The sequence below is a fragment of the Gracilinanus agilis genome, chromosome 2 (genome assembly GCF_016433145.1).
Source record: "Gracilinanus agilis isolate LMUSP501 chromosome 2, AgileGrace, whole genome shotgun sequence".
Taxonomy (NCBI): Eukaryota; Metazoa; Chordata; class Mammalia; order Didelphimorphia; family Didelphidae; genus Gracilinanus; species Gracilinanus agilis.
The window spans coordinates 525315665-525330749 of record NC_058131.1 but is presented as its reverse complement, the minus strand read 5'-3'; the positions used below and the strand labels follow the sequence as shown (position 1 = coordinate 525330749).

Genomic DNA, 15085 nt, shown 5'->3' with positions numbered 1-15085 from the left:
TTGCCAGTGCCTACCTCCCCGATACCCCATATCTCCACATACATCTGATTAGAAAAATGTTTTCTAGTTTTTAAAAAAAATTCTAACAAAAGGAAAAAAGAGAACACAAATATAGTAAGACAAAGTAAATGAGGGAAAAAAAAAATCTAGTCCCATACTAAGTGATCCTAAATTATTCTATCTTGCTACAGTTCCCCAGTCCTAATCTATCCCATTCTGATTCACTCTTTAAAAAAAAAAAATCCTTACCTTCTCTCTTTAGAATTGATACTAAGCATTTGTTCTAAGGCAGAAGAGAGGTAGATACTAGGAAAGGGAGATTAAGTAACTTGCTCGGGATCATATAGCTAAGAAGTACCTGACACCAGATTTGAACTCAGGACATCCTGGCTCTCAATCTGCTGAGCCACCCAGCTGCTCCCTCCGATCTAGAATTCCACACCCCTCATTTAACTCCCCTGTGATCCCAAAGAGAATGCTGTCTTTTCTCTTTAAAACGTTCTATGCTAATTTTATAATGTTCCTATATCACTCACATTCTGGCTTTAATTCATTCATATTCTACCATCCCAGCTTTGCTATTGAACACCTAGAATTTCTGAATGAAAATCCAAGGATATTTAGTATTTCAGCCATAATAGTACTTACTTATCCATATATCACTCTTTCCCCTCCAAATCAAAGGAAAATATGAAAATGCCACCAGTATAGAAGGCATCCCAATATCACAATAATCAGAAAACTCAGCCCAACACAAGTCCCCCCATCAATTCATTTATACTACCACCCCATCTTCCTATTATTCACATTGCTTAGGGAAAAAAAGAAAGCTTGCCTCTTCCTCCCTTCATGGCAGAGGTAGGAAACTGTGGGTATGATGTATGCTTACACTGTTAAGACATGATCAATGTGCTGGTAGGTTTTGTTGAACTTTTCAAATTTCTTTTTAAAATTTTTAATAAGGTACAGTTCACAAGGAAAAGAGAGGGATATACTAATAGAGGAATATGACATAAAAAAAAGATATTAAAACCAAAGTAAAATTTAAAACAAAAGGAGTACTAAAAATAGCCAAGATAAATCACTCAGTTGGGTCTTACAGTAAATAAAACAAGGGGTGAAAAGTTTATCATAGTTTACCCAGATACAGGTAAAAAGATAACTTACTTTCCAAACTAAATTGCAAGGACTCTTCACTGGCCTCAGTCTCAGGGCTAACCAGTTTCATTCTCAGACACAGTTTTTCATCTGGGACAGCTCTGGAATCCCCCTTTTCACTCTCAACAGTAACATCACTGGACCCCACAGAACTTTCAGCCATAACATCACTGGTTGCTATGGGGCTCTCTGAATAGCTGTCCACAACTGAAAGAAAGGAAGGAGGAGGAAGGAAAAAAAAACCACTAAAGCACAAACATTAAAATACAGCACCTCAGGGTCATCAGTTTGCCTATATGATTCCACAGGTTTGCAGGATTCAAGTAGTTGTACCTAGAGGAGATCCTGTCACAAATATCCACAACTACACGCTATAATTGACACCTGGTCTTAAGAGGAGCAACAGGATTCAGTTCCACTTCCACATCTGGATTTAGGATGCTGCATGAGCCCTCAGCCAACCCACATCTGCCAGCATCAGGCATAGGTAGCAGGAAACTCCAGACGGCATGACAGTTACCTCCCAGCACTGACTAGAGAAAACAAATAGATTAATGTAGAACACTAATGAACTGCTGTAGAGGAGGGGACTACCTAAGTATTCCTGCCTGTCAAGCAGATACATGATTTGTACATGGTGTTGCACTAGTAGACATCTTCTATGAGCTTTATGTCCCTTATGTATCTTTTCAGGTAGTATGGTAAATTCCCCTCCCTCCTTTTCTGATGCTCCTTCTACCATTCCTTTTTCTCCAATGTTCTACACAAAGCAGATGCTTATTCAATCAACAAATGAATAAAAAAAGTATTTATAAAGCACTTACTACGTGCCATATACTCTGCTAAACTCTGAGAATTCTAAGACAAAAATAGTCTTCTGCCCTCAAGAAGCTTATATCAATAATCGTTTATTTATTTGTTTGTTTTTGTGGCTGACTTCCTCCACACCCTATCTTCTGTAAAAAAAAAGCAAGCATAGTCAACTTGTACTATACAAATATATATTGCCAAAGGGTCAAAAAAAATTATCAAAATTTAAGAAACTGGAAATTGTCACCAGATCCCCAGGGGGATTGGAATAAGAGTACGAAGATCTGCAGTCAGTCACATTCTTCCTGAAGCAAGAAGAATTAATGATATCACCTACTCCCAATTCCTCAGATGGTCCTATGGATATCCTCTTTATAAAGGATGACACCTCAAGAGTTTCTATGTCAAAGAGTATCTTTTTTTATATCACTCACCAATAGGTGTACTGTGTCTCCTTGGACCTAATTTAAGATGTCCAATCAAAGGTGGAGTTGTACTGGTCAAAGGTGGGATAACATCATCTTCCTTAGGCAAAGTAAAATGAAATGGGATTTCTGAAAAAGAAAGACACAAAATAAGCAATAGAAGAGTAAACTTTAAAGGAGGTCTACTAGGGGTATTTGCCCCAAAATTCTTCTCTAGTCACTACTCTCAGCCATCATTGTCTCTTGCATAACTTTCATTTCCTCACCAGATTGTCTATTTTTACTACCCATAGCATCATATAGATGAATTTGGGCTATGACAATATAGGCATTTTTATCCAAGAGGCTATCCCATTTTAAAAGATCTTTTTGTAAGCTGTTCTGCTATTTATCAAATATTAATTTCTATGACTAATTTTCAGTTTGTGATTTGTTGTTAATTTTAAAAAGAGCACTCTTATTTTCAAAAATACACTGAAAAGGTTCTCTTTTTTTCCAAAACATTTCTCATCTTTTAGGAAAGACAAGTACTAAAATCACAGGCCCTGGCTTTAGAAATGCCAAGCACAGGGGGCATCAAGGTGGCTCAGTGGATAGAACCAAGCCAGGAGACAGGAAATCCTGGGTTCAAATCTGACCTCAGATAGGTAGCTGTGGGACCATGGGCAAGTCATTTAATCCCATTTTGCTTGACCCTTACTGCTCTTCTGCTTGGAACCAATACACAGTATTAAAAAGGAAAAAAAATACCTAGCACAATGATTCCTATATATAGGAGGAGTTCAATATTAGGGGAAAGAAATTAAGCTGGTGTTTTCTTTACTATTTAAATCTTAAAATTCTACACATACACACAAAAAAATCTTAGCAAGGAGGGTTATGTTGACAGATCTGATATCATATCTAACTAAAAAAAGAGTCTCCAAAACATACTTACCAACTGTGAAAGCAACAAAACATTTAATATTTTACTATTTGCATAAAAGTAGTACTACTATTAAAAATGAAACTAAAAAGATCATTCAATAAAATTTCCTGCCTGAAGCATAATGGTCCTCTACAATATTCTTGACAAGCAATTTGCATTCACTGTCCTTATAGGAATATACTACCCATTTATATTTGTCATTAATCACAGGGCCTTGCTTCCATTTTTAGTACACATCCTTTTAGGTCAAAAATCAGTGAATACCCTACATATCATACTGGAGTCTTGTGTATTTCCTCCTTATCTTCTCAATCAGAATTATTCACACGTATCATTAAAATTTTATTCTTAAAACTCTAATCAGATCAATAACCAGTGATAGAGCATCACAAGAGAAGTAATAATGCATTCACGGTGCAGAATAAGATATTTTTTGGACTTGGCAAATCTGAAAAGTTGTTTTGCTTGACTATTCCTCTTTGTAAGAAGGGTTTTGCTTTTCTTTTTTTTTAAGTGGGGAAGAGAAGGGAAAGGAATGGGAGGAATGGGAGGAAAAGGAGATAATTTTGATTTAAAAAAATAATTTTAAAAATTTTGTTCTTCATTGTTTTCTATTGTTTTTAAGTTAACTGACTTTCCTCCTTGGGCTTCAGTCCCTGAGATCATACTTACAAACTTCTTGGAATCTAATTATCCTAAAGTCTAGGTCCTAAATTCTATCATATTAAGTTCTCTACTTGGCTAGCATAAATTCTAAGGTGTTATATATTCTTTCTGCCAATATTTCCAACATTTCTACTTTATCGACTAGTTCTTCCTTGCTCATCTAAATCAGGCTGTGAATTTCTTCCATCTTGTGAAAAACAAAATCATCGGTTAAAATAAATAAAGAAATCCCAATTCAAATGCCACTTTCTCTGTGATACTAATTTACAATACAGAGTGCTAATCCACTGCTCAATCTAGCTAACTGGTTTCTTTTGAATATAAAATACTTTATCACTAAGTCTAGATAATATCTATGAGACTTTTATTTACTGGTGTTAAGATCTCAACTTCATATATGTTATCAATACTCTGCACAATGTTCTACAAATATCTGAAGTCTTGAAAATAAATTCTGTTTTTCTTTTCATTTGTAGGCCTCTCAACTGCTATTTATCTCAAGCCACATCTATCATTTTCCTATCTATTCAGTCGTAATACCTTGGCACTTTTCTCAGATGATTAAGTCCCCATACAAATATATTTTTCCTGGTTCTTATGAGATCTGTCTTTGGCTAAAATGTTCTCTAACACCAATAGCCATGTGTTCATTTCCTAAATTCTCCTCTTCTAATTTCCCTACTTCCTGCCCCGCCCCAAAAAAAGGCTACTCTTTGGCCCAGAAATCCTATTGCCATATATATGCTCCAAAGAGGTTAAAAACAAATGAAAGGTCTCATATACCACAAAATATTGATAGCAGCACTTTTTGTGGTGGCAAAGAAATGAAAACAATATAGAAACCCACTGATTGGGGAATGGCTAAAAAAAATGGTACACAATGTAGTGGAATATTACATAAGAAATGATAAGCATGAGATTTCGATGAATTGACAGAAATTAAAGAGGTCCTGGAATATATTATATAAAATTATTAAAATTCATTTAATGGAAAGCTAAAAAAAAAAAAGACCTAAATAGTATATAATTATAATGACTGAGAAACTTGACCCTGGAGAAGAGATGAGAAAATGAGCTTCCTGCCTTCTTTGTACAGATGGGGAACTACAGAAATATTATACATAGTATCAAATACGGTTTATCGGTTGGTTTGGGTCTGCATTTTTTTTTCCTTTTTATTGTTCCTTGTTTTAAGGAATGACTTTCTGGGTAGAGAAGGAAGAAAGGAACAGGTTGAAAAATAAAGGTGATGTTTGAAAAAAAAAAAAAGGTATTCAGGGGCAGCTAGGGTAGCTAAGTGGATTGAGGTCTAGAGATGGGAAGTCCTAGGTTCAAATCCAGTCTCAGACACTTCCTACTTGTCTGACCCTGGGCAAGTCACTTGACCCCCATTGCCTAGCCCTTACTGCTCTTGATTCTAAGATGGAAGGTAAGGGTTTAAAAAAAAGATATCCAAAGATTTTTAGATTCTCACTTGTAAACACAATTAGTATTAAAAACAGTATCTGTGCCAAATCTTTCATTTCCTGCCCATGACTTGATAATCCTTTAGTGATTCTTTTTTTTTTTTAAACCCTTACCTTCTGTCTTATATTTAATACTGGGTATTGGTTCTAAGGTTATTAATTACTAAGCTTTAGTGATTCTTTATACATTTCTTCTGGATTTTACTCACTCCCATATAAATCACTTTAAGTAAGCAGTGGTCAGCAAAGAGGCTCTCTATAAAATCTTACATTGAAAAAGACTATTAGTTTTCAATTAACCATGTCTGGTCAATTTGATATATATCAAGCAGAAAAATAAAGTATGAGGCTGGGTTTGGGGGTAAGGTTAGAGGTAAGGAACCTTCAGAGAGAAGTTTCAAAAGAGTGGTGGGAATAGCAAACTGCAACAGTAACCACCAGACTTTTCCTTCTTGGTATTTAGTACTGAAAGGAAGAGAGAAGAGGCAAGATGACAGTTTGAGGGGTAGTAGGATAAAAGATAAAATAGGCTGAAAGGGGCTAATTAAGGGAAGAATTGAAGACAAAAGAAAGTGCGGCAATAAACATTGCAGTAAAATAACAGAAGAGATGAGAATGGATGGAACAAGGTCACAAATGTAGGATTTAGCTTTAGCTTCAGCTAAAGCATACCTTTCTTTAAAGGATGGAGAAGAGAATGAAAAAATGAATATGGAGAGAGAAGTATAAAAGATTAGAGTTAAGGAAGTTCATATCAAATCATGAACTCACAAATCACATCTCTTAAAGTGGAAAGGAAAATCAGAGTTTATCTAGTTCAAACCCTTTCATTTTACAGATGAAAAAACAGAGGTCCATAGTTTTTAAATTACTTGCCAAAACTATGCAATAGTAAGTGGACCAGATCTTCTGACTGCAAGTCCAACAATTTTTCCACTGTATTGTGTTGCCATATAGTCAAATTAGCTTTTTACTACAAGCCAGGTACACTGCTAAGTTCTGTGGATAAAAGGAAGGCAAAAACAGAAGGATTCACTTACTGGGCAATAGGAGCAGAAGAGACAGAAAATGGAAGAGTTAAGAGTTGATGGGAATGAAAGTAGAAGATGAAGAAAACTAACATCTAAAGGGTAAATAAAAAAGGAAATATAATTGAAACAGCTGACAATTCAATTAAATCAATGTAGGAAAGTCAGACCTGGGTAATATTGATGAACTTGAAGAATCTGGAAGAATTAAGGGATCAAAGATCAAAATAATTTACAGTTAGAGAGGATCTTAGACTTATCAGCTCTCTCAATGAGACAATAAGAAATATTAAAACAAAGTCAAAAGACTGGGGAAAAAAAGATGGAAATGTAAGGTGTTTTATTGCAAAAAATAACTGACCTGGAAAATAGCTCAAGGACAGAAAATTTAAGGATCACTGAACTAATGATGAAACATGGTATTCCTCCTGGTAGAGGGGCAAAGAATTCAGTGCATAATGAGATAGTTTATTTTGACATGGCCAATGTGGAAATTTGTTTTGATTTACTCATGTTTGAAATAAGATCTTCCTTTAGATTTCAAGTAGGGGAAAGTAGTTGAGGTGAAAAGGTGAGAAGGAAGATTTTTGCTGGTTGAAGAAAAAATTATTCAACAACCTTAAACTATGACTGAAAATACAGCCAAGAAATATTTTGAGAAATCTTAAAAGAAAACTGTCAGGACAGCTAGATGGCTCAGTAGAAAGAGAAGCCTGGAGATAGGAGTTCCTGGGTTCAAATCTGACCTTGAATTCTCCTTAGCTATGTGACCTTGGGCAAATAACTTATCCCCAAATGCCTAATCCTTACTATTCTTATTCTTCTGCCTTAGAACCAATATCTAGTAGCAATTCTAAGATGGAAAGTGAAAGAGGGAGGGAGGAAAGGAGAGGGGCAGGGGAGAGAGGGAAGAAAGGAAGGAAGAAGGGAGATAGGAAAACCAACTATTCAGATCTCTTAGAACCATAGGACAAATTGCAAGTAGAAAGAATCTACTCATCATCTGCTGAAAGATATCCCAAAATGGAAGCTCCCGGAACATTATAGCCCAAACCTAGAGCTTCACAGCAAAGAAAAAATATTGAAAGCACAATAAAGTCACAGTCAAGATCATATATAAAAGGAACAGAAAGCTTGGAATACCATATTTCAAAAGGCTTATAAGCAAGAATAACGTACCAGGAAAACTGAATCTAACCCTATGGCTGGGGGGTGGGGGTTGGGGGGGATGGGAGGAAGACTTAAATAGAATACTTCCAAGAGTTCCTGATGAAAAAGTCAAGTATTCTTTTGAAATTCAAACAAAGGAGTTAAAAGAATCATAAAAAGGTAAACATAAACAATCATAAGAGTCAAAGTTAAAATAAACTGCTTACATACTAATATGAGGAGATAAAACAAGTATCCCCTATGAACTCTATCATCACTGGGGGTCATAGAAGAAGTCTAACTTAAACAGAGGGCCTGGGAGTGGTTCTATTATATCTTAAGGATTTTAAAAGAATAGGAAAAAGGAAAACACTAAGGGAGGAAAGAGAAAGTTTTAGGAAAATCACCTCAGATAATCAGGGTAGAGAAGTAGAATGTCAAACCTGGCTAACAGGAAGTCCAGCCAGAGACAAATTAGGCAGAGAGTGAAATAATGGAGCAAAGCTTTATTTAGAGGAAAAGAGGGGGAAATGGGGGAAATGGGGGACTGATGGCAGTAGAAGTAGCAATGGGGGGAGGAGGGCACGAGGACAAGGGGGAGCTCAACACCAGCAATGATGGCTGCTGAGTCTCCACAGGAGTGGAGAAGGAGACAATTTCTTATAATGTGGTTGTCTGGGATGAGGTAATCTGGATTGCTTCTATTGGTCAAGTTGGAATTACTTGGGTCCAGTTCACTGGATGGCACTGAGGGGATGTGGAACCTTGGTCTCTGGGGGTAGGAAATTCTCAAGCTTGATGGTCAGTGATGCGGGAGGTCATTTGTCCAGGCCTGACAGGAAGGTCCTGATGTTCTGCCAGGTTTTGCTTGGACAAATGCTGGGAGAAAGGGGGCTTTGGTCCCATCTATCATTCCCATCTTTTGAAATAAGGAGAAAAGGGGAGAAGCTGACATTTCAAACTTATTCTCATGTGAACTGGTCAAAGGAGAGAAGGGAATATACACACATACCCTCCTACCTGGGTACAGAAATATACACTACTCTACAGGGAAATAGGCAGGAGGAGTTAGATGGAAAACAGATATTGGCAGGATTTATTCTAAGAAGAGGGAAGGAGAAGGGAACGAGCATTTATTAAGTACCTACTATATACTAAGCACTATGCTAAGTGCCCTGCAAATATTCTCATTTGATGAGCAAACCCCTAGAATGTACAAAAACATTCATAGCTCTTTTTTCTTTTGGTGGCAAAAAAAATTGGAGACTGAAGGAGTTCCCATCAACTGGGGAATGGTTCAACAAGTTATGAAATATAAATGTGATAGAACAGCATTGTGCTACAAGAAATGCTGAAGAGGATAGTTTCAAATTTGATGAAATGCATGTTATTTGCCTCCTTACAGAGATGTAAAAGACTCAAGAACAGAGTAAGACACTGATTTCTTTTGGATACAGTCAACATAGAAATTTGTTTTATTTGACTATACGTGTTTCTAAGAGGGATTTTGTTTTTCCTTCTTTTTCTACTTTGGGAGTGAGAATAAGAGGAGGCAGATTTTTGTTTTTCCTTCTTTTTCTTTGAAGAATAGTTTCAGGTATGATGGTCTAAAAATGTGACCTGAATATTAAAGAATCATTAATGTAAATATTGAAGCCTCCCAGGAAAATTTTGGGGAATAGGTTAGAGAAAAAGACTTAATTGTCAAAGCCATTGAGAAAGATAGAAAAATGTCCTACAGGTTGGCAGAAGATAGGGATGAACTTCAAAAAAGAAGGTGTTGAATAACAGTGGCAGTGTCAGAATCTGGAGGTAGGAATGAGAAGTTCCTTGAGATGAGATAGAATGGGGGAGTATTGCCAAAAATGCGGAATCTTTGGGGGAAAGCTAGGTTTTAGTTAAAAACCTAAAAGAAATCAGAATGAAGGTAGTATATTTTTTGTCAGAATACATAATTTTTCTTTTATTTGGTAACTAGATATCCCTATCTCATCCAGGCTAGAAGCACAGCAGTCACAGAGACCTGATCCCAAACCTGACTGGACTTGCTTTAACATGCTGTTTTTTTGATGCAGGCTAGTTTGCCCTTCCTTAAGCAGACCAATGAATTTCCACTTTTCGGAGCTCATCATATTAATGACTTGGTGTGGACAATAACTGGCTTTTTCCCTACTGTAGCTCAGAGCTCCTAAACTGGAGCAACCCATCAGTCTCTACTGTCTCTCTTAAAGCAGGGATAACAGCCTGTTCCAACTCCATCCAATCATGTAATTTCAAGAGTATGGAGAACTCCCCAGTTTGGAAACTCCCTCCAATTCAAGTATGCAACTGCTCAGCCATTTTTGGTTTTAGAACAATGCCTGAGGCACCAAGTAGCTAAGCGATACCTAGAGTCTCACAATCAGTTATGTATTGGAAGCTGGATGCAAATCTTGCTCACTCCCTTGGCCAGCTCTCTTCTCCATTCTCACCAAACTGCTATTCAAAGTAATGTAAAGAAGAGAACAGAAATAGGCAGAAAAAAAGCAGAGCTAAACAGTGATGATGGTAGGGAGAAGCAGCAGGAAAGCTGACCCATTCCATCCACAGTGACCACAGGGACAATAATGATAGGACTCTGAAAGGCATCTGTATGATGAAATTAGGGGATTAGGAAACTGGGGGGCAGGGGGGGTAACCTCGGGAGACAAAAAAACCCCACACAATTTAAAAGGAACAACAAGCTGGCAGAAGTGATTCCTAGAAAAGCTTAGAAGATGTCTTGCTAGGTAGAGGGAAAAAGAAATCTATATTTTAAGATAAAGGTGATATTAAAAAACAAAAAAATAGCAATAAAAATTTTTATGAGAAAAGAAAAGTTTGCAAGATTAAGCACCTCCAATCTTCCATTTAGAACATGATATGACTGACATGCTCTTCCTCTATCCTAGTCAACTTATTCTGTTGTCTCTAAGCAAGAATGTCTAGTATCCTGTTCTGTCTACATTTCTACAAGCAGAATGAGAGTGGGACTAGATAGGTGAAAGCTCTCCCACATTCATTTCCTGGGACCAGTAAGAAATTTCCATATCTCTAAAGCAATCTGCATCATTTTGAAGCAAAATGTTCTTCTTATTACCCAATTAAATTCAACGAACATTTATTAAGCATATATTATGAGCAAAGCACTTAAAGTAGACAGTAGGTGAATAGTCCTTTCTTCAAGAAATCTTTCATATTGATTATACAGCTCCAGCAGTCCTGTATTTCTACTTCCAGTCCTACTCATTACCAGTTTTTCTACCTCCTACCTCCTAACACTAGTTTAAATTCCTTTCTACCTCCGTTTTCTTCCTATTAGAAATTTATCTCCTTAATAATATAAAATACTGGCATAAAAAAAAAAAGCTATTATTCTGCTTACCCGATCACCACAGTTGGGATCAGAATCAGTGTGCTGTCTGGTGCCAAAATACTGATGCTTTAGGGCCATGTGGTACATTTCAAATCTAAGGTGGCACTCAAGGTTGCAAGACCTGACCAGGTCCAAGTCCAGATAACCTATTCTGGTCCTCAGCAATCTTAAGTAGTATACTATAAAATGAGAATGGCTTCAAAAATCTGCCGAACCCCCAGACTTCCTGACCCTCTTCTGATGTACTCATTAAGTTTAAAAAAAAAATGCAGCCCAATGACTCCCATATACTCAGAATGCTAAGCCAGGAAGTCCAGGAGATAACAAAATCCAACATTAAGCATTCTCTTGACTACACAAAGCATTTTAACCTCCAGTGATATGAAATATTTTTTACTTTATCAATTATCACATAAATATATACAGTTAAGTGTTCATTTTGACAGGTCACTACTAATTTTAACTATTACAAACATAAAATGTTTAAATGCCTAGAGATTTGTGTTAAAACTTTATCCTAAAAGCTAACCACCTGAACAAATCAACCAAAATTATATATTTTTAAATTTGATATTTATCATTTTTAATAAAATTGCTTATATTCAGGGAACAAAAAAGGTTTGTATTGGTAACCAATTTTAAGCAAATCCAATGTAAGAAAAAATGGATCAATCACAAGACAAAGATTGGAGAGTGGTGTCTAATTCATAGTGTGATATCACTTTCTTCCTATCAATCTTTTAAAAACTCTGATACTTTTGTCCCCTTCTATTTAAAAAGCAAAACACAAAAAAACAGTATAACATAGTGGTATGGGCACTGGAATAGTCTCAGCTCTATAAACTATGAGCTATATGGCCATGGATAAGTCACTTAAATTCTCTAAGCTTGAATTTCCTCAACTTTAAAATAAAGATAATCTTTTCACTATCTACCCTCATCAGGCTGCAAATAAAACACTTCAAAACCTGTAAAATACTATCTTAGAATGATGTATAATTATTATTCTCAAAAAAAAAAAACCCACACAAAAACATAATAGCCATTCCTCACAGAAAAAGATGACATTATAGTTTGAAAAAAAAAACAGAATGTGTCACCTGGAAGATTATATTAAAAGAATATTTACTCAACTCTGTGGGTTGTCTGGCCAACTGTATATCATAGTCTGGACATGGATATTCTTCACCAACTTGATTTTTTTCTTGTGGAAAAATAATACTGAGGAGAATTGGAAAATGAAACTCTGGACAATAGGGGCTAAATGATCAAAATAAAGGACTTCCCATAGACATCTGCAGGAATTGTCCCGTAGCATTTAACATGAATATGAAGTATATCCCATATGCTTCAGAATTACACAAATTCCTGCATGTATAAGGAAATGACTTATTGGCTCCAGGAAATAAAGCTGAGAGAATCTCATTAGTAGGGACAAAAGAAGGTTTCAGTTCCAAATCTCATGTAAATTTAAAAGACCCACTACATTACAGAATTAAGTCAACTCTGTAGTTTGGTATTTAAGGTCCTTTTTAATCTGATCCCAAACTGGTTTTCCAAAATTATCTTCAACTACTCACCTTAGTTCAACACCTTGGTGCAGCTATACTAATTTGCTTTACTTTTTTATTAAAAAAACACTTTCATAATACAGCTCATATCACTTAAACCAAACCGAAGTGCCCTCTTCCTTCTCTCTATCAAGATAAATCCTATCCATCCAAATCAATGTAATAATTTCCAGTCCAAAATGCATTAACAGTCAAAAATATAAGTAATTTTCAAATTATGAAACAAAAAAATTTTAATTGAAAAATGCTCAGCATCACTAATAGAGACAAAAATTAAAACAACTTTGAGGTACTACCTTCACAGCCACTAATTTGGCAAAAATTATAAAAAGCAATACAGGTGAAGCTGTAGTGAAACTTGGTACATCTGCAAAGTTGCAAAATCTTTTTGGAGAATAATCTGTTAACATATAAAAATTATAAAACATAATCATATTCTTTGATCCAATAATTCTATTCTTAGGAATATACCCTGAAAGTATTTTTAAAAGCTTTCTATATAAAGATTTTCATAGAAGTATTAAATGTAACTTCAAAAAACTGAAAGTAACCTAAATGTCCAACAACAGGGTAATGGTCAAATAAAATGTATTTAATTAATGTAAAAGAACATTATAAAGCAATTAAATTGAACAGCTAAGGAATATAAAAAAAATGAAAAGACCTTTAAGAAATTCCTCCTATTTACTTCTGGTGCTGGTTCACTATCTATCCAACTGCAGTACCTAAAAGCTATCTATACCACATACACACCGATGTAGTCAATGGGCATTCATTCAACTAAAATGTGTTTAATTGATGTAATAGAACACTATAAATCAATTGAAATGGATAGATAATTGAGGAATATAAAAAAAAAAAAAAAGGAAAGGCCTTTAAGAAATTCCTCCTATTCACTTCTGGTGCTGGTTCATTAATCTATCCAACTGCAGTACCTAAAAGCTATCTATACCACATACACACTGATATAGTCAATGGACATTCACTCAACTGCATTTCATAATCTACACAATATGAATACAGACTCCTCCTGGATTCTTCATTGTGAATACCAGTTTCTTTTGAGTAGCTGTAGATCTCACTAACAAGAAACACAAAAAGGAACATCTAGAGAATCTCACCTTCTATAACAGAAGTTTTTTACCTGAGGATTGTGAACTTTTCAAAAATATATACTTTAATAACTGGTTTTCTTTTTAAGTTCTATATAATTCATTTTATGTATTTCTAAATATTATTCTATGAAGGAATTCACAGGTTTTGTTAAACTGGCATGGATCCACAAGGGTCCATGACACAAAAATAGTTAAGAACTCATACTCTTTAGGGAATATCATAAAGTAATAAACACTTTAAATAGCTAGAGTAACAGTCAATGCTCACAGCTGGGGCATGGAAAAATAACAAAAATTATATTACCAATTAATTTATAGATTTAAGTTATACCAATAATCAAATTACCAAAAGGACACCATAGAGATAAATAAAATGAAAACCAAATTCATCTGGAGAGGAAAAAAGTCTAGAATACCAAGTGAAATAATGAAAAAAGACAGCTATGATTAATCTCAAAAATCTCAAAAAATAATGACAGAAAATTACCCAGATATCATAGAATTATTGGGCAAAATAGAAATTGAAAGACTTCACTAATCACCTCCTAAAAAAGATCACAAAATTAAAATTCCCAGAAATATTACAACCAAACTCTAGAGCTTCCAGGTCAAGAAAAAAAATACAGAAAGTAGCCAGGGGGAAAAAAAGGAATCCAAACACCATGAAGCCACAATCAGGATAATACAGGATTTAGTTGCTACAAGATTAAAGGAGCAGAGGACTTAAAATATGATTATCCAGAAGGGAAAGGAGCTAGAATAGCAACCAAGGACAACCTACCTGGCAAAACTGAGTATAGGGGCAGCTGGGTAGCTCAGTGGAGTGAGAGTCAGGCCCAGAGATGGGAGGTCTTAGGTTCAAACCCGGCCTCGGCCACTTCCCAGCTGTGTGACCCTGGGCAAGTCACTTGACCCCCATTGCCCACCCTTACCAATCTTCCACCTATGAGACAATACACCGAAGTATAAGGGTTTAAAAAAAAAAACTGAGTATAATCCCTCAGGAAAGGGGTAAGGGATGGGGGCCTGGACATTTAATTAATTAGAGGACTTCTGAGCATTCCTGATGAAAAGACCAGAGCTGAACAGAAAATGACAATTAAACGAAAGACTCAAAGAATTTAATAAGGTTAAACTGTTCACATTCCCAAAAATGAACATGATACATGTAACTCCTAAGAACTTTATCATCATTAAGGAAGTTAGAAGGAGTCTGCATAAATAGAGGTCATGGATGTAAGTCAAATATGTTGGGATAATCTCAAAAGAAAAACACAGGAAGAGTGAAGAAAAGGAATGAAATGGGAGGAAGAAGGGAAAGGAAGAATGGGGAAAATTATTTCACATAAAAGAGTAAATACAATGGAAAGGAAAA

General features: G+C 35.6%; 1 protein-coding gene across 1 annotated transcript in view; it reads right to left on the bottom strand.

The window, feature by feature from the left end:
- TP53BP1 (tumor protein p53 binding protein 1) overlaps nucleotides 1-15085 on the bottom strand; it is a 127288-nt gene that overhangs the window by 61525 nt on the left and 50678 nt on the right. Inside the window, exons 14-15 of the mRNA XM_044660015.1 lie at nucleotides 2403-2522; nucleotides 1168-1365 (exon numbers count right to left, since the gene is read on the bottom strand). Coding sequence (XP_044515950.1) covers nucleotides 1168-1365; nucleotides 2403-2522 — 318 coding nt within the window. The remainder of the gene's footprint in view (nucleotides 1-1167; nucleotides 1366-2402; nucleotides 2523-15085) is intronic.